At 42.3% G+C, this 19,110-nt stretch overlaps 1 protein-coding gene across 1 annotated transcript; it reads left to right on the top strand.

Annotated features, from left to right (window-relative positions):
• The first annotated feature begins 9,872 nt into the window (after positions 1 to 9,872).
• Positions 9,873 to 12,500, top strand: LOC138733447 (interferon alpha-13-like). The gene is given in 3 exon segments (XM_069880640.1): positions 9,873 to 9,914; positions 9,917 to 10,500; positions 12,458 to 12,500. Coding segments are annotated over 3 exon segments (669 nt in total).
• The last annotated feature ends 6,610 nt before the right edge of the window (positions 12,501 to 19,110 follow it).

Below are 19,110 nucleotides of genomic sequence, written 5' to 3' on the forward strand. Positions count from 1 at the left end.
AAGAGTCTAATCTGATGCTCAAGTAACTGGGAAATGACACTGTTGGTGTTGCTTCCCAGTGTTCTGAGCATTGTTTTAAAATGTATTGCAATTGAAAAGAAAACTGACACAGAACTATGGACATTCTGCAAGAGACAGATCTTTTGGAGTACTAACTTCTGCCTCCCCATTCTACTCTTGTCTTTAATTCTGCTATATAGAATGGGAATTCTTGAAAGGGCATAGAGAAATTTATTTTTTCTCACGTGATAGAAAACATGTTTTCTAATGCTGTCTTAAAAGAGGTAGGATTTTCTTCACGTAAAGGAGTAGGTGCATCTCAGATGAGGAAACTTGTGCTGTTCACCGTAGTGTTTAGAATTCCGGAATCATTTAGGTTGGAAAAGACCCTTAAGATCATCAAGTCCAACCTTTAACATAATACTAACAAGTTCACCCCTAAGCCATGTCATAAGCATCACATGTCTTTTAAATACATCCAAGGATGTTCATTTAACTGCTTTCCTGGGCAGCCTGGTTTCCAATGCTTGACAACCCTTTCAGTGAAGAAACATGTCCGAATATGCAGTTGAAACCTCCCCTGGCATGACTAGAGGCCATTTCTTCTTGTGCTATCACTTGTTACTTCGAAGAAGAGACCAACACTCACTTCATTACACCCTCCTTTCAGGGTGTTGCAGAGGGCAATAACGTCTTCCTTCTCCAGACTAAACAACTGCAGTTTTCTCAGCCCCTCCTCGTAATACTTGTGCTCTAGACCCTTCATCAGCTTCGTTGTCCTTCTCTGGACACACTCCAGCACCTCAGTGTCCTTCTTGTACTGAGTGGCCCAAAACTGAACACAGGATTTGAGGTGCAACCTCAGCAGTGGCAGGTAGAAGGCCACGATCACTTCCCTACCCCTGCTGGCCACACCATTGTTGATACAAGCCATGATGCTGTTGGCCTTCTCGGTCACCTGGGCACACTGCTGGCTCATGTTAGCCAGCTGTTGACCAACACCCCCAGGTCTTTTTTGCTCCAGGCAGCTTTCCAGCCACGCTTTCCTGAGCCTATAGTATTGCAGGGGCTGGTTGCAGGCCCAGTGCAGGACTTGGCACTTGGCCTTGTTAGGCCTCATGCAGTTGACCTCGGTTCATCAATCCAGCTGGTCTAGATCCCCCTGCAGAGTCTTCCTGCCCTTGAGTGCATCAACACTCCTATCCAATTTGGTGTTGTCTGCAAACTTACTAAGTACAATCAGAATCCCCTCATCCAGACCAGTAAGAAAGATATTAAGCAAGACTGACCCCAACACTGAGCCCTGCAGAACACCACTTGTGACTGGCTGTCAACTGGATTTAACTTCATTCACCACAAATCTCTGGGCTTGGCCATCCAGACAGTTTTTCACCCAGCAAAAAGCACACCCATCCAAGTTATGAGCTACCAGCTTCTCTAGGAGAATGCTTTCAAAGACATTGAGACAGATGACACGCACAGCATGGTGGCTGCTTGCTCGCTTGTCGCCCTGGTTCTGGTGTGGTAAGTAGATGAATAGGAAGAGAAAAGGTACAATGAATGGCTTAGGATAAAATTAGTTTAACTGAGCAGCAAAGAGAAAATACAAGAATAATAATAAAAGATATACAAAATGGATGATACCCACTGAAAAGTCACTTACTGCTTGATCTTGATCTGGAATCCATGAGATAAGCCATGAGCCACACAGAGACGGACAAGCCAGGAACACCACCAACACCCTTTGTATATGCTTAGCGTGACTTCATGGTACCGAATATATCCCATTGGCTAGTCTGGGTCAGCTGCCCTGGCTGTGTTCCTGTCCAGCTTCTTGTGAAAATTAAAACTTCCCCTGCCAAACTCAGGAAATTACCACTTTTCCATCTGGAACCAGGACATTATACACCTGTTATTCTATACCATATATGTCCTGTCTAGTTCTTACGCTTTCCCATTGATCGCTAGCACTTTTCCTATATTGTCATATATATATACACACACACACACAGAGATACTACTCCCTTAGTCCATGGGCCATCCCTCCAAGTTTTCCTTTGAGTTCATTTAGCCTATGACTTTTGGCTCCATCTGTTGTAAGAATCTTTCAGGGCAGGAGAGATGGTGTGTGGTGTTGGGTTCTTAAATGCTGCATCTGGAGCTTGCAGCTGATGTGTCTGACACAGCCTGTGGCCATGGTCAATGGGTTGAGTATGTTGAGCTTGAGGATGTTGCTGGATGCCATTAGCTGAAGCCAGTTCTTGTTCCATCACCACTTCACTCAGTTTTCATCAAAGTTCATTCTTCATTAATCTGGGTGATCTTCACTGTAATACTTTTGATATGACACACATCAATCTAAGTGATGACCTACAGCATTATATGGCAATTAACATCATACAGTTCAAATTATTGGCTATTGTCACCCAAAATCAAATCTTGAGGCACACATCGGACTTCATCCTTTCACACCACCCACCAAGTACACCCTGGTTGAGCAAAGGCAATCCCACGGACGGGCTTGCCTTTGTCTGATGCAGGACCAATCCAGACTGTCCCAATGTTCTTCAGCTGTGCCATCTTCTCTGTTGATTGAGAGTGATAACTAACAAATTCCAAGAGATGGCGCCCGAGGTACCACCTGATGGCAATGCTGTGTGCGAATACCAGCCGAACCCTCATGTCCAGGTATAGTATCGTACCATAAGCCAATATTACACAGCGCAGGAAAATTATAATCCTGATCTTTCACCCAGTGATGATGCAGGGAATACACAGAGCATGTAAAGATTTACATTTTGGGCACTGGAAGAGGCTGCCCAGCAAGGTGGTTGAGTCACCTTCCCTGGAGGTGTTTAAGGCACGGGTGGACGAGGTGCTAAGGGGCATGGTTTAGTGTTTGATAGGAATGGTTGGACTCGATGATCCGGTGGGTCTCTTCCAACCTGGTTATTCTATGATTCTATAACATGACCATGTGAGGAGAACAAAACACAGAAACATAAGAAACTGCAACTATTAAACTTATATTATTCTTGTAACAGATTTGTTTCACCATATGCTGGTCAGATCTGTCTTTACCCAATCCTTCGTCTCCCATTACGGGCACCGAAAAGGACTGTCATGGTTTAGCCCTGAGGCAGTAACAAAGAACCACCTGGCCACGCAGTTTTAGGCATGAGTTGTCAACAAAATAACCATGGTGTTTGCTCATTCATGGCTCCTCACCCCGACAGGATGAGGAGGGGAATACTAAGAAAAGGTACAACTCATGGGTTGGGGTAAAATCAGTTTAACAGAGTGGTAAAGGAAGAGAAAATATAACTATAATAACAATAAAAGAATATACAAAACAGGTGTTTTCCCATAGTCTTTCTTTTGCTGTTTATGTAGAACATAACTTTTAGAAACCTTTCTTGCTTTCTTCCTTTCTGTCTGCTCCTCGTGCACTGTTGATTTTTGCCCCATATGCCCAGGAACCTTTAATTGCAATTTATATGTTTGAAGAGGCTAATTAGAGCTAAGGAGCTGCTATTTAATTTCTGACCAGTGTCTAGTTTTATCTTAAAGCTCTCTGAGAAAAAGGGGTGAAGCAATCAATGAGGGAGTATGTAACACATTCAGTAGCTGGAGTTTGTTTAAGCCTTCCCAAAGATCCACATTATCCTAGAATCCTCTGTTCACTACATTGTGAACACTGGCTTTGGAGCATGAAAACAAGGGTATCTTACAGGCCAGAGAGAACACCTTGACACTGTGACAAATAGTGTGGATGATTGCGGCTGTACTGTAGAATGCTGTGGGCACAATTCAGCATGCTTAGTGCCCACTGGAGATTTAGGCCATGCAAAAATGGGGACTGTCTTGTACTCTTGCTGATATCCTGAGACACTGGACTGTGGGCACCTGAGACAGTGCCCCTCCCACCCCACCCCCAAGGGAAAACAAGGGACTATGAGTTTGTGTTGACCCTTCCTCCATCCATGGTAAAAACATCACCCTACTTTGGGGCCTGGTTCTGCTGTTGCCTCTTGGTCAGGAAGCTTCTTGAGTTTATTGAGGCCCTTTTGAGCCCCTGATGAGATGCTGTTGTCTGAGAGTGATGACTGGAGAGACAGCTTCTGGTCTCTGACAGGCTGAGTGGTAATGGCCCAAAATAGCAGAGGCATTGTGTTTTCTGAGCTTGATGGATCTCTTCTGCTCCCAAAGACTTCTATCCTGATCTTGCAGGCAAAGTTACTGCTAGTTGCCCGCAGGAGAAAGTGCACTGCTCATTCTATCAAGAGTTACTTGGAGCTGGGATGATCTCCTGCTAGCACAAAAAGCTCTACCCTAAGCTCACAGGAAGATCTGGAGTCTGTTAGACTACCCTGGGTTCACTGTGTTTCGTCCTGTGCTTGCAGAAGGATGTGAGTAAAAACCTAGGAAACCCCTTTCTTGTGTCAGTGTCAGAGTTTGAGCCTGCAGGGGGATGGTCAGAAGAGCGTCTTCCTGGACCAGCCTGCCCTTTGCATACAGAACTGTGTCATGGCCCCAAATACTGACTAACCATATTACCTTCATGGGCAGAGAAGATGTAGAGAGGGATGAGGATAGAGAGACATTGAAGGCCGAGGTACTTAACAACATTTTTTCCTCAGTCTTCACCGATAACTGCTCTCCTCACCCCTCCTGGGTCATGGGGCAGCAAGATGATGACCGGGGGATAACCCCCTTCCCTCCTCCAGCAGAGGAGGATCAGGTTTGTGACCACCTGAGGAACCTGAACATTTATAAGTCTATGGAACCAGATGAGATGCATCCCAGAGTCCTGAGGGAAATGACACTCTCCATGATATTTGAAAAGTCATGGCAATTAGGAGAAGTCCCTGGTGACTGGAAGAAGGGTAATGTTGTGCCCATTTTTAAAAAGGGTAGAAAAGACAACCCTGAGAACTACTGACCTGTCAGCCTCACCTCTGTGCCTGGGAAGATCATGGAACAGATCCTCCTAGAAGCTAAGCTAAAGCACATGGAGGACATGGAGGTGATTAATGGCAGCCAGCACGGCTTCACCAGGGGCAGATCTTGTATGATCAACCTAGAGGCTTTCTATGATGGGGTGATCACAGCAGTGGACACAGGTGAACTGATGGATATGATCTATCTGGACTTCAGTAAACCCTTTGACATGGTCCCTGACAACATCCTTCTCCCTAAACTGGAGAGATAAAGATTTGATAGGTGGACGGTACAGTGGATAAGAAACTAGTTGGAGGGTCATGTTCGGAGAGTAGTGGTCAACAGCTCAAAGTCCAGATGGAGATCCATGACTAGTGGTGTCCCTCAGGGGTCTATACTTGGACCGGTGCTGTTTAATATCTTTATCAATTATACTGACAGTGAGATTGAGTGCACCCTCAGCGAGTTTGCAGATGACACCAAGTTGAGTGGTGTAGTTGCCACACTGGAAGGACGGGATGTCATCCAGAGGGACCTGAAAATGCTGGGGAAGTGGGCCTGTGAGAATCTCATGAGGTTCAACAAGGCCAAGCGCAAGGTCCTGTACATGGTTTGGGGCAACCCCTGTTTTCAGTACACGATGGGGGATGATGTGATTGAGAGCTGCCCTGCAGAGAACGACTTGGGGATTCTGGTCAATGAGAATCTCAACGTGAGCCGGCAATGTGCGCTCACAGCCCAGAAGGCTAACTATATCCTGGGCTGCATCAACAGAAGCGTGGCCAGCAGGTCGAGGGAAGTGATTCTGCCCCTCTATTCCCGTCTTGTGAGACCTCAGCTGGAGTATTGTGTCTAGTTCTGGAATCCTCAACATAAGAAGGATATGGACCTTTTGGAACAGATCCAGAGGAGGTCTACAAAGATGATCAGAGGGCTGGAGCACCTTCCCTTTGAGGACAGGCTGCTGGTTGGCCTTGTTCAGCTTGGAGAAGAGAAGGCTCAGAGATCTTATAGCGACCTTGCAGTATCTGAAAGGAGGCTACAAGAAAGCTGGAGAATGACTGTTCATAAAGGCTTGTGGTGATAGGACGAGGGGGAATGGGTATAAACTGGAGAAGGTCAGATTTAGACTAGACATCAGGAAGAATTTCTTCACCATGAGAGTGGTGAGACACTGGCACAGGCTGCCAAGGGAAGTTGTGCATGCCCCATACCTGGAGGTGTTCAAGGCCAGGTTGGATGAGGCCCTGGGTAACCTGATCTAGTGGGATGTCCCTGCCCATGGCAGGGAGGGGGTAGGACTAGATCATCTTTAACTTCCCTTCCAATCCTAACTATTCTATGATTCTACGATTCTATGATAGCTGTGGGAGGAATATGCAAGATTTGTGTGGAAATTTCCATAGCCATCTACACTCACCACTGCACATAGTCCTGTGTGCCTAGCTGCAGGCCACCAGGCCTCAAGCAGCCAGAGTTGGTGGATTCTTGGGGTAGAAGTCCCAAGGGCCCTATAGCACCATGCCGTAGCACAGTGGGGTTAGGGTTGCCTCAGGGCCCCAGGACAAAATCCCCTGCACACTGAAGTTGTTGGTGCTCAGTCCTGCAGAGATTTTCTGGTTCACAGCAAGCTTCTCATCAGATCACCCACATGAGAATGGCATGAAGACTTTAACAAGGCCCTTTGTTCCTACATTTCTTTTATTCACTGCAAGGTGAGACTTACTTACCCTAAGAAAGGAAGAGGAGCCATCACACTCCCTTTTCACCCTTCATCACTCATTTGTGCCCATTGCTACTAGCACACAATCTCCTGCTACCTCCTAGTAGAAAGAAAACTCTCCTTCTCCTACTCTTCTCTCACAATTTTCCCATGATGATTATGTCAAGGGAAGGAGGATACTAGCAAAAGCCAGAGCCAGTTTGCAAAACCACATCCCTTCTACTCACAGCTGACAGAGCTGCACACACGCTGAAAAGCATCAAAGATGAAGAGACCAGAAGCGGATGATGTTCCTATATCAAACTGTTGGAGTAGGCAGAAGGAGCATCCTCAGTGCCATTGGTCCCCTCCTGGTGCCCTGACCCTTCCTGTCCCAACCCTGCAAATTCTGGAGGCAGCAGCATGGCCCCTTGCTCCAGCCCCACCCTTCTGCACCACTTCTGCCTTGTGATACAATTCTATCTCTGCTTCCAGCAGAGCAAAGTCAAAAGGACAGCCTGAAGCTTTTCACCCACCTGATCAATACCTGCCTGGCCATGTCAGTTGCTGAAGGCCAGCTAGAGCACAGCTTGGAGCAGTGGGGCAGCAAAGGGAGCTCACATCCTTGTCTCCTGAACATGGCCCCGTTATAAATGGCTGTGAGGCTGCAGCTCCTTCCCTTTCCCATCCCAGCTGTTTGTGCTCAGCAGCCTGTCTCTGCACTGGCCTCTTCATATTCCTCTAGCCCAGGACTCCACCTCCAGAAGCAGACCACCCTGCTTGGCTGCCTGGGACCTTTTTCCTCTGAGGACACCGTCTTGTGTCAATTATCCTTCTGATGCCAGAGAGGAGAGAAACCAACCCCAGCCTTTGAACGCATGCTACCAACTACTGCCTGTCCTGACCTGCCAAAACAGCCTGAGATGGCTCCTGCTGCTTGTCTCTGTAATTGTCAGGCTACAAATACTTCACATATTTCATAGAATCATAGACTCATAGAATCATCAGGTTAGAAAAGACCCACCGGATCATCAAGTCCAACCATTCCTATCAAACACTAAACCATGCCCCTCAGCACCTTGTCCACCCATCCCTGAAACACCTCCAGGGAAGGTGACTCAACCACCATCTCCCTGGGCAGTCTGTTCCAGTGCCCAATGACCCTTTCCATGAGAATTTTTTTCCTAATATTCAGCCTAAACCTCCCCTGGTGGAGCTGGAGGCCATTCCCTCTTGTCCTGTCCCCTGTCACTTGGGAGAAGAGGCCAGCACCCTCCTCCTATTTGCCTATTTCCTAATTTGTCTCATATTTTATATTTATTTTCAATGGTATATTTATATGCTTTTTTTCCCCCCTTTTTTATTTTATATGCTCAAGTATTTTTTATGATGTTTGTCATGGTATTCTCCAAGGCTGCCTTTATACTGTATAGATTTCTTAAAAAATCACTATTCACATGCAAACCTATATTAAAAAGTGTCTGGCTTTTTGCTAAAAATAGAAGGGTTTGAAAAGCACTTTTAGCTTGGGCATCTGTGTTTTTTCTCATTATGAAGTGAATGTGAGAGATCCTTCATTTTATGAAAGCAGCTGCTACTCAGAATAGTCTGTTAATTCTTTGGGAATGCACTTACTAAAAAATGAATTATGTGTATTCGAGATTTTAATGTGCGAGTGCTCTTCCAGACTAAATGCCCATTCAGTTTGATAAATCATACACTTCCAGCAAATCATTCTAAGAACCTGTCCGTGCCTGGTGGTTTTCACAGTTCACATACTGACGGATGTGAGAGACTCAGTGAGGATGAAAAGACAGCCCTGATGCATGCTGATCTGCAAAGTAATAAAAATTCCCTCTGAGTGAAAAGATTTGGTTCCATGTTATACATTTATCTTCTGCTCTGATTGTTCTTCCTTTTTTTGATTTCATGCTGTCACAGATGCTAGGGGATTCATTTTTTTCTCACACTGGCAGTACAGCCAATCCAATGTGGCTTAAGCAACATCCAAGGAGTGTGCTCATGTGAATAATTGTGCTCAGCTTATTTATGACTTTCTAAAGCCTCCCAAATACCTATGTGCTGAACACAAAGCCATGAAATAGTATCATAAATCTGCTCAGAGTGACTACCAGAGTGGTAATAAAGCCAACCACATAGCAATGGGTGCTACAACAGAATAAAAATGCAGAGCCAGGTCTCAAGACTAAAAATAAGTTTATCTGATCTTTTCATCCAGACATAATCACTTGCAGAGAGTTGCCTTTGCAATGATATAAGTTCACACAGGAGATGGGGGAGACAGCAAAGTTATAGTTTAAGACTGGTTTTCACCAACATAAAATCGAGGATAGGAGCTATATTTCCCAATGTACTGTGTTAGTTCTAACTTCCTCTATTACATGGCTAGGGAAAGCAAACAGCTGAATTTTAGAGTATTTTTTTGTCTTCTCTATACTTTTGCTACCCATTTAATGTCAGAATTCAGATCTGTGCTCTGAGGGCACAGATACTAATTATTGTTCAGTTACATATACACGGGGGGTGGGGGAAAAGACTATTTCATCCAAGTATCTAACCTGTTCCCATGTGAGTATTTGTATTTACCTGACACTTACAGTCTCTAAGTGAGATCTATGCCTTCTATAATTAGCAGAGTGTATGCATTAAAATATATGTAGTTATATTAAAGTATATACACATTTTAAAATGCATATCTATATATACAGCCACACATATTTTATTGATATGACATCTGTCATTTGAGTTTAAATGGTCAAGAGACATAAAGGTGAGGAGAAAGAAAAATATTTTCCCAGAATGAAAGTAGATAGAGAAAGCTAAACTGAATTTTGGGAGTATAAATCATGCTGATGATGGCAGCAGTACTCAGCAGGTCAACATATTCCTCCACTGCTAAAATATTAAGAAACTAAGGATATTTCTGTCACTTTTTCTTTAAAACTGTCATTATTCTTCCTGTAGAGTTCTTCAGGGAGAGGGAACAGGTAATCTAATACTTATATATATAACATTCTAATATCCAGATGAAATAAGAAGAAAATGGAAAAGAAAAAAGAGACAATGAAGTCATGAGGCAGAAAATGAAAGTGGTAACTGTCAAAAGCATACAACATGGGGAAAACCTTATAAACCAAAAAATGATGAATGAAAACTTCTCTTACAGAATAATTACATGTCACGAATTTGAAGAAACAGGAGCCTATGAATGACCTTCAGAACATCCCAGCCTATCTCTCAGCATTTATACACAGGAAAGAAAGAACATTAGAGCTTTTCTTTATTATGAATGCTTTTGGCTTGATACAAATTGGCCTCATACTGTTGTGCACCGCCACCATTTCCAGTCTTCAGTGTAGTCACCTTCCTTTACAGCAAAGAAAAATGATCAAGAACAGCCTGCAACTTTTGGACAAAATGGGCAAAAAGTTTCCTCCACAGTGCCTAAGAGAGAAAATGTACTTCAGATTTCCTAAACAGGTTCTAAAGCCCAGACAGAAAGAGGCTGTCAAGGCAGCCATTGAAGATATCTACCAACACATCTTCTACATCTTTAGCAAAAATCTGACTCTAGCAGCTTGGGATGGGACTGCTCTAGAACAATTCCAAAATGGACTTTATCATCAAATTGAGCAGTTGGAGGCATGTGTGATCAAGAAGCAGACCCACTACTTTTCGAGTAAAGAAATCAACAGACTGAAACTGAAGAAGTACTTTCAGAAAATAGACTGTTTTCTTAAAGACAGACAACACAACATGTGCTCCTGGGAGATCAGCCGTGCAGAAATGAGGAGATGTCTTCAATTGATAGAAAAAGTCATAAGCAAACTTAACAACTAAGGTACAAAGATTTTGATCTGACATAACTTAGCTTTAAAAATATTTATTTACTTTATTTGTTCTGTGATCTATCTTGTGGCAATGCTTGTATTTAGCTGTGATTGTATTTAAATAATTATGTTGCTAAAACTTATTTTTGAAAATGTAGTGCATTATTCAATGTAAGTAATGACCTTGGTAAGCAAGGTGTCTACACTAGCTATAAATTAATCTATATGACTTCTCAATGAGGGTTACTCCATAGGAAGTGACTGTGGTCTTACCACAAATAGTGTCATCTTATGGTGTTTTCTGCTAATAAAATATGCTGCTACTTTCCATCTCCATTTTACCTACATGTAGAGAATCATTCCTCACCTTGCAGGAATTTCTAGATTTGTACAGATTGAGACCACATAAAAAATAAAGTAGAACAATATTTAAGTAGTCCTGACTTAGGTTAAGATTATTCATTATTCTTTCAAAGTTTGTATGCTCTTTCCCAAGACTTTTATTTTTGCTTTTGGGGTTTTTTTTATATTTAAGTCCATCTAACATTAACTTTGTTCAGAGAGATAAAGTAATTCTAGAAGGGTTTGTCTACATAGGATATTGTTTGCAGTAGCTATGGCTTCTCAGTTGGACGTCATTACTTTTAACTGATGTATTTTTACCTCCTCTAGCTACATGGGGGAAAAGGCTTTTTTTCCTTGTTGCTCTATTTCTAGTTCACCTTACCTTCTTTCATAAGCTCATTTGAAATAAATTCTCTGCATTTAGTGGAGTACTCTAAAGCCACACCTGTCTGTGGCGCATCTTACTTGCTCATAGGCGTATACATCTTGACTACTGCAATCTCGAACAACATCATTCAGTGCTGTATTTTATTGCTGCATGAAATCTTCTGACTCTTTCCCTTTGCTCACAAATTGACCCACAGAAACATATTGATATTCCAACGAATTTCTCCTCCAAACCTCAGCGTTGAATAATACTTGCAATATAATCACATTCTTTAAAACAACTTGCAAGAAACTTGCACTAATCCACTAATTTCTGTGAGGTCAAGCCTAGATTTTGCCCTTGGGGAAATTGCCCCTGGGTGACCCCTTTTCAAATGGTTGTATTTTCTCTTGTCACTTGCTGTGTGTTAGAAAGGAAGAAAGCAGACTTTTATCCAGGCTGTCTTACCTGATAAATATTGGCAACAGTTTAGTAACAAAACCCGAAGACTTAAAAAAAAAACCAACCCAACTACTTCCTGTGGCCAAGGCTGATGTACGTTCAGCACAGGTTTCTGGGTCTGGCATAAAGAAGCAGTGGAGAGACAGCAGGCTGTGGCTTCCACAGCCTTCCCTTTGAGGGCAGTCTGAGAGAGTTGGAGTTGTTCAGTCTGGAGAAAGAAGTCTCTGAGGAGACCTTATAGCAGCCTTCCAGTACTTATGGGAGGCCTACAAGTGAGCTGGGGAAGGGGTCTTTATCAGGGAGTGCAGTGATAGGAGGAGTGGTAACGGGTTTAGGCTGAAAGAGGGGAGATTCAAATTAGACATTAGGAAGAAATTTTTAACTGTGAGGGCAGTGAGGTACTGAAACATGTTGCCCAGAGAAGACCTGGATGCTCCATCCCTGGAAGTGTTCAAGGTCAGATTGGATAAGCCTATGAGCAACCTGATCTAGTGGGAGGTGCCCCTGCTCATGGCAAGGGGTTTGGAAATAGATTATCTCTAAAGTCCTTTCCAATCCAAACCATTCTATGATTCTATGTTAGCTCCAGAGGGCTGAAATTGCTAAAGGTTGGTTTAAGCATCAGATGAGGAACCACTTTAAAGCTTCCCCTGATATTCAGCCATTCAGAAGAGTATCATTCAAAGGTGTGATAATAACATCTAAACCATCTAAACAAAATTATGACAGAGAAGAGCTAAAGCAATGGTACACCAGATCTCAGGTACCGTATCTACGTCTCTTTTGCAGGGTGTATGTAGTCTTCTCTCTGCCACCCATGGACGCAAGCTAAAGAGGTAACGAGAGACATGGCTATTGGGTCTGAAGCTGAAACAGCAGAAATAAAACTAGCTAACAACTTCACCATAATCCAGAACAGAAAAGACTAAAGAAACGGAACAAACTATCGAAACCATTTTTCTGCCTGGTGACACCCTGCCACAAATGTTACAGCAAAACATGTGTTTCCTGGGCTTTGTAACTAACAGCACTTTAAATGTCCACACTGCAAGACCATTTAAAATCTTTCTTTCTTCTGCTTGTTTGGTTTTGGCACTTCAAGCCTGTACAATGAAAGGACATTCAGCCTACTTCACCTTTCTGGTTCTGATATCCTAGATGGTTCTGAAATGCAGTAAACTTTTCTTGAAATGGTCTCCTTTTTACTGAAACTTGGAAGTAGCATGAAATATTTTCAACTGCTCTCTCATAAAGGGTTTTTTGCCTCACTTTTCCTCCAGTGGGAATATTGATCACTAATTGTTCAGAAACTCTCATACCATTAAGCTTTCTTTTTAGTTCATAACTATCCTTAAGATATCACTAAATAAAAAGGTGTTTTGACATATTTCAGTTAACAGGGTACCTTGCAGTGTGGAAAAAAGAAGAAAAGGAATGGGCACTAGAGGGCAAAGTGAGATTATAGACAAATGCCAGTATTGTAGGAGAATGCATGTGTGTTTTGGCAAGAAAGTCTTTCAGATCTTTACATGCATGCTGCCTATCAATAAACTGTTATTATTTCCAAATGGAAATGAATAAAACAGTGAATGTAAAGCTCTCAAGTTCCAGCCAAAAGTTTAATATAGGTGAAAAAAAAATCTTTCCAAGATGGGCTGCTTGAAGGCCAAAATATTTAATGCAACTTCTTACAAAACTCATGCACCAGTGCTATGCAGCACAGGTCCCAGTTGCAGTTGTGGCAGTTCTTATAGCTGATCTCACAGCACCTTGTTTACATGCACTGCACTACACTTTAGGGGAAACTGCATTAGAAGAGATAGGGTTTCATCTATGCAGTCTGTTTTCTGGAGAGAATTTATGGGATTGGGGTCAACTGACTTGTATCCCACATGAAACTTCAGAAATGCTACAGCAGAATTGAAGAACATTTATTCCAGAGTTTACTCTGGAAAAATTATTCAGAAGTCACAGTCAACTACAGCTGCCCAAAGTAATTCTTCCATGGGTTTTGCCTTTCTGTCAGCTCTGGTTTGACTTCATTTTTAAACTGGAAGGATAGTGAGGGGGGAAGGAAGCAAATGCAAAGCACAGTAAAAAACCCATAGCGAAACAGGACAGAAGCCTGTGGACATAATTTTCCAAGGAATCATCGAGGATTAGTCCTTTTTTCTAGGAAGGAAAGTTGTTAACTCCTTCAGAGCAGCCACACGGAAGCTGCAGTGGTGACTGTGGTGGGACAGACCAACTGAGCAGTGTGGGTGGGAGAGGAGATCAGGAACTGCTCACAGGGAGGCAGCACCCATGGACTGCTGTATCCTGCTAGTCCTCTCCCCTTCCAACCCAGCCTGCCCCTTATCGGGGCAGCCCTCAACTGTTTTCACCCTCCCAGATGTGGAGGAACACTGTGTCTTTCCAGTGAGTGACCAAAGAGGAGAACAAGGTGCCAAAGAGGCAGAAATTTTAAGAGAGTGTCAGCCCTCAGTTTCGACTGGCAGAATAAAATTACTTTGATTTAGAAATGCAATGCAAAAAAAAAATGGTGAACAAAGCAAGCAAGATTGCATTTGGTACTTCCCAGTAAGGTAGCTAGGGCTTCATACCAATCCAGATATAGTTGAGGATGAGTCATTTAGATCAGTACTTCCCACACTTCTACTGACATCAAGAAATACTGGTAAGGTGAAAGGACTTTTTGAGTACTAAGAGTTCCTATAGGAACAAACTCTGACAGGGAAATTGAGGATAATCATTCTTCTCAGCCTGCATACATGTCAGTACCACAGTCTGTTCTGCAAACTGGAGGGCAGCTGCAGGCCTGCTGTGGGACCTCCCCATTTGCAGCAACGCACTACCAAGTCCATCTTGCTTCTAAACACAGTTTAGGCTTTTCATTAGTTATGTCCTGGAATAATTCCTTTTCTGTCTGTACAACACTGAAACTGAAATCCCAGCTCATGTGAACTGGTAGCCCTCTGTTTTGATTTCAGGGGGCTGAGGATGAAGCAATGGTAAGTGATTATATGAGCACAGAGAAATTCATGTAATGCCTCAGTTCTCTCTATAAGAAGTTGCAGCATTTATTCATTTTCTAAAATCGACTTTCTCGAGCTCAAGTGTTTACAATTGTTTTCCTAAAACCATGTTACTTTCAGCAATGAAGAATTCAATCTTCTAAGCCAATAATATAATCTGCTCTTGAAAGTGTGGAATTAAACACACTTAATACTTCCCTCTACAAAATAAATGTTAAAACACAGTAATGCATTTACAAAGTCAAAATCCACATGAAGGAAATTAAGTACTGAGATTTCAAATGTGTATCTGCCCCATGCACACAGGGTAACACTTGTCTCTGTTCACTGTAACTCTTATTAGCTGTATTCCTCAGGTTTCTTATCTTGCTAGGCCAGTAGCAACACAGCTTCCTCTGGAATTAGCTGGAGCATTGTGCATTACAGTTAATTTCCCAGAAAGAAAATATCTTGACACATATATTTATCTAAAGAAGAAAGCTATTCTTCGGCAGAAGAAATAAAGCCTGAGTGATGTCAGATATTTTGTGAAAAGTTGTTCAGTCTTCAAGGAATTAATATATTTTCTCTTCAAGTCTCTTTGGGTTTGAGGTAGTTCTGGTTTCCATTTTTTAAGAAAATCTTACTTTGGCTGTAACAGAAGCTTTCTTGTGATTATTATTTTTTAGTGGTTAAAAATAATCACCTGTAGAGTAGAAGTCACACTCATCTATTATGAGTTAAGCACTAAAGCAGTGATTCCTCCTATTTATTGTAAAGTCACATTTGATGTGCCCATGTGTCTCATCCAGCAATGAAACTGAGTGCAGGCACAGAAATCATAGAAGCATGACTCATTTCTTTGATCTTTAGTTAATCCTTTCACTGCCTCCTTGGCAAAACTATTGAATTTCCTACTCTGCTGAAAAGAGGCTGGTTGAAAATGAGAAGGAAGAACAGGAACTCCTACCACAGGATAAAGGATATTTTTTTTTAAATGTAAAATGTGTGAAGCTATTGACAGTACTTCCTGTAAGAAAATTAAACGGCAAAAAAATTGTAACCCCAAACCCAACACATTAGATTGTCCCCAAATATGCAGATTCAGATTCTTTAAAAACAGTAGAATCAGGTTATAATGATCAGCCTAAAAAGAAGTCATCCTTTGCATCACAAAAATAAGCTGTTAATCTGTAGAAATAATTTTGTGAAAAACATGATTATGGCATATTACAGGAATGTAATAGTTTGCATTTTTATTCTCTGCTGAGAGCACAGTTAGTAGTTTTCTGTTGATTACCTTCATCTGGGAATCAGGGTAATATCTTGCAGCCAGGAGGAAAATGCTTGAAAATAATGAATCCCCCAAGCCAACACATTCCTACAGAGTTGTAGAGCTGGTTGCAAGTACAAAGGTCAGTCTAGAGGCTGGATGACCCGCTCTCTCAAAGACTTCCAGGAGAAGATAATTAAGGTGTGTAAGGTTGTCACATTTCCCCAAAAGCAACAGTTTAGGAGGTCTGGACAGGAGCTGGCAGGAGGGTCTTGTCTGGCTTCCCTCATCCTTCCTCTTGTTTTGATCCAGCTGCAGGGCAGTGACAAGGAAACACCGCCAGTTTGCTCCTTCTGAAATACCCCTTCCTATGTTGGAACTGAACTGTCCTAGAAGACTGTAAATGCAAAAGATCAGTCATGGTAAAAGGCAATAAGATTGACTGGCATTCTTTTTCCTCAAAAAATATTTCCAAACTTCATCCATTTTTCACCTGAAGAAATTGTAAACATAAAACTCCTGCCAGCTCTGTATCAGTTTAGTGTACACTTGTGGCACAACACGTGTTCACCATCATACCTTTACACATCCTAAAGCAGCCAGGAAGTTTGTCTGGTATGACTTACTCTGTTAGATGATGCCAGCAAGTTCATTCTGGTGAAGCAGAACATGTTTGCAAGCCAGGGTGTCTGTGGAATTTACAAAATCACCAGAGTGTGAGAGGCACGAAGCTGGTATGGTCGCTGCTTCCTCTTTTGCCTAGTTTAATAATATAGACAAAAGCATTAATGGTTTTCCCTGTTGCTTGCAGTGTGGAGATGACAGCCCTCCTTTTCTCACTGGCAGTCTTGGTCACATGACATAAATGTTAAGGAGCACTGCACAAATACTCTGCCTGCCAGTGAGAAATGTGTGTCCAGCAGAGCACCACACTGGCCCCTAGACAGACCATGATTTTAACCAAAGTCAATAGTATTGGAATATGTGTTTTTAATAAAGCACAGGTTTAAAAGCTGTGATTTACCAATGCTTAAAGTGGTGTAATCCACTGGCCAAAACATAGGCTTGAATTCAGGTAGGCAACATATGTAATCATGCAGGAAAGGAGACATGAAGTTAATGGTTAGGAACATTGATAATTAGTTTTAAGACACGTGGTTTCTTTTCTTAAAATACCTGTGCATGTTACTTTTATAGTAAGGATTTGGAAACAAAAGCTATGCATAAAAGGAGCAGATGTTTTATCCTGGTAATATTTCTTATTTGAAGAGAATGAGAGTCTTTCCATATCCCATGAACTATTTCAGGTCTGCCATTGAATTTACACATAAGGAACGCCATTGCAATTGCTCCTGACACAAGTAATATGCCTGGAAAGAATGTTTTTCCCACTTCATGACACAGGGAAACCAAACACTGTTACAATCTGTTTAGATTTTGAGAATTCTAGAAGACTCAGGCTAAACATGTGCTGAGTAGTCATGAAACTTGTTTTAAGAGATGCCAGAACTCATATGCAAGTAATTTTTTTATGCTGGTTAAGTAGTTTCTAGACAGAAGTTTATCTGAAAGAGAGCAGAGAAGAAAGTTTATTTTCCAAGAACACAATATAGATTTTTTCCCAGGACTTATTCTAGTCTTCCCATATCCATCTAACATGTGTTCCAATAGTGACATATAATATTTGCTTTCATCTGAATAGCTTTGCAGGTTACAAAATTGTTGAATGTTTCAAATGTAAAAGCCTTTCACCAAAACCTATGGGCATGAAAGCATTTCCTATTCCCTCTAGTGTAATAAAAGTTGTTACCTCTTGCTACTGATCTTCCTTTCTTACACTCTTAGGCAAGTGAACTACAAAAACACCAATGCAAATTGCTCAGTTTAAAGAGACCTTATGTGCATTTTGAACAGCAACTTGTAAACAGAAAAAAACTTGCATTTCACAGAAGGATTTTTATTGTGAAAAAAAAATGTCTTAAGGGCTAGGTCATCAGGTCTGTTTGGCCATATATTCTACAACCCGCTGGCTGTATTCTACATTCTCCAAGGAAGAATTTGAATATCCAGGTGTCAGTGGATTTCTGAGCACTGTACCTTGGCGCCACTGCTGCAGCACATTGCCACTCAAGTGTGTGTTTTTATAAGAGCATTATAGTTCAGCTCAGAAATACACCTTTGAAACAAATTTTCTAGTCATTGCCCCTTGCAACGCCTCATCCCTCATGACAAGACAGGCTTGGAGTACACCAACATCATTCCTTTTGGAGCACAACATCACTTCTTTCACATGCTGTCACATCAGGGTTTGGTTTTTTTTCCAGCAAGCACGCAGCCCAAGGGGCCAAGCTGCTGTGAAAGGAAAGCCCTTAGAAAACCCTCCTCAGCACCACTTGCTTAGCTCTAAAGCCACGCCTGAAGCACCAGCACTGTCTAGTGCAGGGTCCCTCGTGCAGGGCCAACACCCTGCACAGCAGGCTGCCAAAGCCAAGCCTGCTGCCCCTGGCCAGGCTGGGCCAGCACCACCTAATGGAACTGGTATCCAGCTCACCAGTTCTTGTATGTGTCTTTGTCATCTGTGGGTGCTTTAACTTGGCAGCTGCCCACAGGAGGGATTTTGCACATCACAAAGCTGGGCGAGCTTCTGCTGTATTTGCCTGGCATTTGAAAAGAACTAATCTTACTACTGCAAGGTCTTGTTACAATCATGAGCTCAACTCCTGGCAGTATTATTCATACCGCTTGTCTTCCCAGAGGCACCAAGTGTGGGAGCTGTTTTGCAAGAGATAAGGGCTGAGCCTTTCAACAGCCATTTTTAATTGTTTAACCCTTTATTTAACTCTTATTATTCTGAGAAATAGATTCTTTAGCTTGGAAAAAGATGATGATTCTTGAGTGGTGTAAGTGAACTGCCACATATATAGGAAAGCCAGGCCTAATAATATGACCCCACTGCTAAGGTCCCAGAAGGGAGGGATAACCACAAAAAATACTGTTTGCCAGGAAATCACATACTTAGTTTGCACTTGACACCTCTCCAGGCGGCAGTGAAGATGTTCTTGCCAGGAGCTCGGCACCACTTGCAGTAGGAATGAGACCCAGTAAGGCACATTTTATTCCCAGATTTTTTTGTACTCACACATGATATCCTATGC

The sequence above is a fragment of the Phaenicophaeus curvirostris genome, chromosome Z, assembly GCF_032191515.1.
Source record: "Phaenicophaeus curvirostris isolate KB17595 chromosome Z, BPBGC_Pcur_1.0, whole genome shotgun sequence".
In the NCBI taxonomy this organism is placed as follows: domain Eukaryota; kingdom Metazoa; phylum Chordata; class Aves; order Cuculiformes; family Cuculidae; genus Phaenicophaeus; species Phaenicophaeus curvirostris.